We start from the raw sequence: 5508 nt of genomic DNA, 5'->3' as shown, positions 1-5508 counted from the left end.
GTGGGGGTGGTGTTGGGGGTGGTATTGGGGTGGTGTTGGGGGTGGTGTTGGGGGTGGTGTTGGGGTGGTGTTGGGGTGGTATTGAATGTGGTGGTGGTGGAGGTGGTGTTGCAGGTGGTGCTGGGAGTGGTGTTAGGTCTTTGGATTATGAGGGTCTGGGGCTGGCTTAGGTGGGGCATGTACTATGTTCACACACACAGATGGCAAGTGAAGAGTGGGGTCATGAGAAGTGTCCTGATGACCACAACTCCCATTTACTGAGCACTTGCTCTCTGCCAGGCAGGGGGTTGTAAGCCCTGACACATGGCATTCCAGCACTCTGGAGAATCCTCACTGTAGCCCACAAGGAGGGCTCTCCTAGGACTCCTGCTGAACAGAGCCAAGTGGGAGGTGAAGGGGTTGCCAGGGTCGTGGAGCTGGGGAGGGCTGGGCCTTAGATTCGAAGCAGGCAGCCTGACCCCTGCACTGTGCTCCAGTGGGCTGTAGGCATGAGTGTTCGTGTGCACACGTGTGCATGTGTGAGTGTGAAAACGCAAGTAACAGACAGCCCAAATAACTAGCTTCAACACAGCAGACATTTATTCCCCTCCCAGGTAAGGGCACCCCGAGGTAGGCAGTGCCTTCTGTCAGCAGCAAGCCAGGCCCCTCTCATCACGCTGCCCTGCCGTGCTCAGTGCTGCCTCATGGTGCAAAGTGGTTGCTGAGCTCCAGTCACCACTTCAGCCAGCAGGAAGGAGGAAGGGGAAGGAGAAAGACGTGACCTCACCATCTAGGGCATTTACCTTCCGACCCCCAGCTAGGCATTGTGGGTTTTCTTACTAAGGAAAAGGAGAGAACAGTTAGCGGAGGCCTCCCACTGCCCGCCGGGATGAGCTCGGCAGGCAGGACAGGACTCTGGGCTTCCCGGTTCATGGAGTGTTGAACTGGTGGGGATTAGGGGTTCTTTAAGCCTCACTGTACTTCTCAGAAGGGGAAACTGATACCCAAGTCAGTGGCTGAGCTGTGGCCCAGGCTGGGCCTCTGCCTGCTGTCCCAGAGCTCTGTCCTGGCACCAGCTGCTGGTGAAGCCAGGACTTGGAGCAGTCACCAGCCCTGCCAGAGGACCCTGGGGACCCCCCCCATAATGAGCCGCCCACCTTCCCGGCTCTGCTACCCAGTCCTGCTGCTTCTGCAGGAAGCTGAAGGCCCATTTTGCCCCCTCCCTAGCACAGGGTAGCCTGTCTGACACCCCCAGACTCCTCCATGACACCCACCAGGCTGAGGGCCTGGGGGCTGGAGTCTAGAGGGCAGGCAAGGATGAGGCTGGAAAAATTTCATCTCATCTACTCCTCTCCTTTCATCAACTCCACTCCTCCACTGCTCTAGCCTGCTCCAGCCTCTGCTAGAGCAGAGACAGGTATTCCCAGCCTCAGGTGCTGTCCTAAGCCCAGTAGGTACTGACCCTTGATGGTCACTTCAAGGTGACAGGCACCCACCCAGCATCCGGCCCTTCCCCATCCAAGGCTGCAAGGTAACTTTCCAAGCCAGGGTCTCCCATGGCGGTGCTCATGCCATAGCCAGACAGGCTCCGCTGGCCCCATCCTCTCCATACTTGGTGCCTGTCCCCCCAGCCCTGCACTGCCCCTCCGCGTGTGACCTCACCCCGACCCGCCTCCCTGTGCCCGCTCATCCTCAGCCCGCCTCCCCTACTATCCTGCCTCCCCCAGGCCCATCTTTCCTAGGGGTGACTATAGCCTCCCTCCAAGGCCTCTTCCCTCCAGACAGCCGGGAGGCTGACCTGGGGAAAGGCAGGGCGGGCCGGTGTGACCGCTGCAGATGGAGGAATTCCTGTGGCAGAAGTTAAGGGTGAGGATTGGGTGTGGGGGCCCCCAGGCATGTGGTGGGTATCATCTCTGCCTGGCTGTGCTGGTGGGGATCCCCAACCCCCATGAGGGTTGCAGGCCCTGGGGCGTGGTGGCCAAGGTCTGGACCCAGCGCCCACGTGCTGCAGTCCTGCCACTCACAGGCGGTGGGGAGAGGAAACCAAGGGCAAAGCCGGGAACTGAGGAAGCAACCGGGCCGGCGGGGCTGTGCTGGCTGGATCGCCCAAGACACTCCAAATTCATTCTCCAAAGCTGGTGCAAGGGCAGGAGGGGAAGGTACCAGACAGAGTGCTGGCAGGGCGAGGGGTGAGTTGGGTGGGGGTGGGGAGGGGCCGTGGGTCAGGGTCTCCCGGCCCCCATTGCTCCAAGGCCAGCGAGGAGGTTGAGCAGGAGGGCTGTGCCTGCAGTTTCGCAGCTGCCCCGGGGGCCGCCTGCCCCCTTGCCTGGTGGGTCCTGGACTCGGGAGCTCTGCCAGGGTGGGACATTGCACAGGTTGAACTGGCAGCAGGTTGTGGTCACCTGGGTCCCCTCGACCGTCTTGGTGATGGGCTGGCAGTTGTCTGTACACCATGCAGAGTGGGTGGTCAGGAGGCCTGACTCTGGGGAGGGGAGTGGGGAACAGAGGCTGAGGATGGGCGGGGCCTCCGAGGTGGCTCTACAGGGCTCTGTTCAGGGCCCCTGGCTTTCCCGCCACCTGGGGGTGCGTGTGCTGCGTGTGCTGCGGCCCCACGCCCACTTACCGGTGTTCCCGTGGGCAATGAGGGTTGTGCAGGCCTGGCCATGTGAGCAGCTCCGCGTCAGGTTGCAGTGCTCGTCCCTGGACAGGGACTGGCAGGTATAGCACCACAGCAGCACTGTGGACAAGGTGGGCTCAGGCCCAGGCCGGGTCCATGTCCCTATCCACCTCCCCATTCTCAGTTGTGTTCCCAAAGCCTAGCCTGGTGAGCCTCCAGCACCCACTGCTCAGACGGGCGGGCCACCCCTGACTCGGCCCTGTAAGCCGTGCTGTGTGCGTGAGCCTGTGTGTTTAGGGGCAAGGGATTGCGGCCCAGGCAGGGCGAACTTCCCATCGTCGCTCACCTCCTGTGACAGTGCTGCCCAGGCTCCTGCTGTGGGCATGGAAACCTGGAGGCGAGTCTGACTCAGTCCTGCCTCTGGGAGCACCGGGCCTCACAGAGGAGGGCCTCACAGGGGACACCTTGTGGGTGTGTGGGGCAGGGCTTGTGCTGAGGGCAGGCCTGGGGGCCCTGGGAGTAGGGGTGGGCTGTGTGTGGTGGGCACGCTGGACGCCCTGGCTAGGGAGTGGTCGGCTCGCAGGTTGGATGCGGCGATTAGCTCTGCTTTGTTCTGGGGATGGGAGAGAGCAGAGGGTGGCCCAGCATGTAGGGGTGTGTCGGACGGGGGGTTGGGCTCTTATTAGCCCCACTCTGCTCTGCTCTAAGCGCTTCCCTGGTTCCCCTGCCCGCAGCAGCCAATCCATCTCTCCCCTGCACAGGACCGGCCCACCCTGCTGCTCTCTCTGCCCCACAAAACTGAACCCTACCCTGGGGCCTCTGTGCTTGCTGTCTCCACCCTGGGCCCCTACTGAGCCCTTCTCTGCCAGGTGAACTCCTGTTTAACCTCTACATCCTGGCACCACTGACCCTCCCAGCTGGTGGCTTCTTCCCCTGTTCCCTACTCTGGAACTGGGTGTCATGGTGAGTGGAAGAAGTGAGGGGTGCACTGAGTGTCCCCCACTCTGCTGGAGGCAAGCTCATAGCGGGACTGTGGCCTGTTGGCTTCCATCACACAGCCCCGCCCAGAGTGCTCCAGGCAGAGCAGGCAACGAGGCCCTGGGGTTGGGGCAGCCGTACCTCTGCCCCTGCCACCAGGGAGCCTGTTGGTCTCCTCCTCTTCTACCTCATCCTCATCTTCCTCGTCGTCGTCATCTGGCTTGTGGTCCTCGTCCTCGTCCTCCTCCTCTTCCTCCTGCTGTGCTTGCCCTCTTCCTGGCCGTGCAGGGATGCTTGTAAGCCTCAGCTACCCGGTATGGAGGACACCTGCTCTGGGCAAGCATCGCGCCCCCAACTCCTTGGCCCTCCCCTGCCACCCTCAGGCCCCAGGGCAGCCTACCTGGTGTGGCCTCCGGCCCCTGCACACCCTGCTCACTGTCCTGCAGCCGAGTGTGCCCTGGCACACTAGTTACAACAGCAGCTGCTGTGGGCTGGCCCTTTATGGTAGCCCCTCCCCGCACCCCACATAAACAGGAGCACAGATGTTTAGGGACTCTTGGGGTCCCAGACCAGCTTCCATCCATACCGCTCTGGGCTGGGGACTCCGGCCTCATCCCCTCCTTCTTCCTAAGCCCCTGCTGGGGTTCCCTGGAGGTCCCCGTGCTCCAGGACTGCACTCACTGCCCCCTCACCGCAGGGTTACCCTTTGCCCCGCACCTGGCTGTCCGCACAGCAAAAGGGCAAGCAGGAGAGCCCTGAGCACCTTCATCTCGCCGACGCTGCTATGTCCCCGACTCCTGCGCAGCACTCTGGAGCTGCGATAAGTGGGATGAAGGGCATTGCCGTGGGCTTCCCAGTGGCCCCCACCAGCTCCAGCCTCAAACAATGGGCCTCACATGGGTCCCAGCTCCAGGCGCCAGGCCAGGGACTGTTGTTTCCCTCCAGGACCTCTGGGGCTGGAGGGGAAGGAGAAGTCATTGTGGTTGGCCTTGGAGCGTCCCGTGCACCTGTGCCAGCGGTTGGAAGGCGGTGCTGGCCACAGGAGCTGCTGGCCCTGGCCTGCCTTGCTACTCAGTGCCTCAGCCCTGTAGTGCAGGGCAGGGAGCCTTGCCCCGGATTGGGCCATGCCTGACACCCCCTAACCCCATGTCTGGGTTCCATAGTCACAGGAGCTTGGGGTCACAGACCCTCTATTTGCTGATCACTGGCCAAGCATCTTCATTCCAGAGTCAGCATCACACCCAGGCCCCTTTAAGAGCATTTAAATAAAAACACAGTCAGTGCCCTCAAGCTAAGGCTGTGTGCTCACCTCCTCCTCACCCACACTCATCAGTGCACTTGCTGGGCCCAAGGCCTCCCTCACTATCACCTCAGGTCTTTGCCCCTGCTGTTCCGTCTGCAGTGCTGTTCCTGCTGGTGTCCAGTGGAGAGCTTTCCGGAGCTGTTGGGGGCCCGACCCTTGGCCTTCTGCTGGGAAAGCCATCAGCCCCCACCTGACTTCTGACCTTGTGTGAGAGAGAGGCTGCTCTGGGAGAGGCTTGGAAAGCCCAGGTCGCTCCCTGAGGCCACCCTCTCCTCCCAAGCCCCTGCCCAAGCCCCTGGGGGTGGGATGCAGAGGGCAGAGTCTCCTGAGGGTAGCAGAGGGGTGGGGCAGCGGCAGGGGCTGGATAGGAGTCTGGAGCCAGGGTCAAGCCTGGGCGTCTGTGTGCCTTGGTGCTTGGGTCAGGCCCTTCACCTACTGAGGCCTCAGTTTCCCCGACTGTCAATGGGTGGGGTGGGGCTTTCTGGCCGGCCACCTGTAACAGAGGTTGAGTTGGTTCTGGAGTGAGCTGCCTGGGTTTAAGACCCGGTTCCTCCTTCCCCTGGCTCTGGGTCCTGGACGAGCCCCTGGGGTTCCCCAGGCCTCAGCTCCCTCATAGGGTGAGGTGACCATC

At 62.2% G+C, this 5508-nt stretch overlaps 1 protein-coding gene across 1 annotated transcript; it reads right to left on the bottom strand.

The window, feature by feature from the left end:
* Positions 1 to 557: 557 nt before the first annotated feature.
* On the bottom strand, positions 558 to 4404 carry GPIHBP1 (glycosylphosphatidylinositol anchored high density lipoprotein binding protein 1). Its single transcript, XM_025394788.1, has 4 exons — positions 4292 to 4404; positions 3716 to 3850; positions 2603 to 2716; positions 558 to 2461 (listed from the first exon to the last, which is right to left on the bottom strand). The coding sequence occupies exons 1-4, from the start codon at positions 4341 to 4343 to the stop codon at positions 2202 to 2204; spliced, it is 561 nt and encodes a 186-aa protein (XP_025250573.1). The 5' UTR covers positions 4344 to 4404; the 3' UTR covers positions 558 to 2201.
* Positions 4405 to 5508: the final 1104 nt, after the last annotated feature.

This window comes from Theropithecus gelada, chromosome 8 (genome assembly GCF_003255815.1).
Source record: "Theropithecus gelada isolate Dixy chromosome 8, Tgel_1.0, whole genome shotgun sequence".
Classification (NCBI taxonomy): Eukaryota; Metazoa; Chordata; class Mammalia; order Primates; family Cercopithecidae; genus Theropithecus; species Theropithecus gelada.
This window is presented reverse-complemented; position numbering and strand designations above follow the sequence as displayed.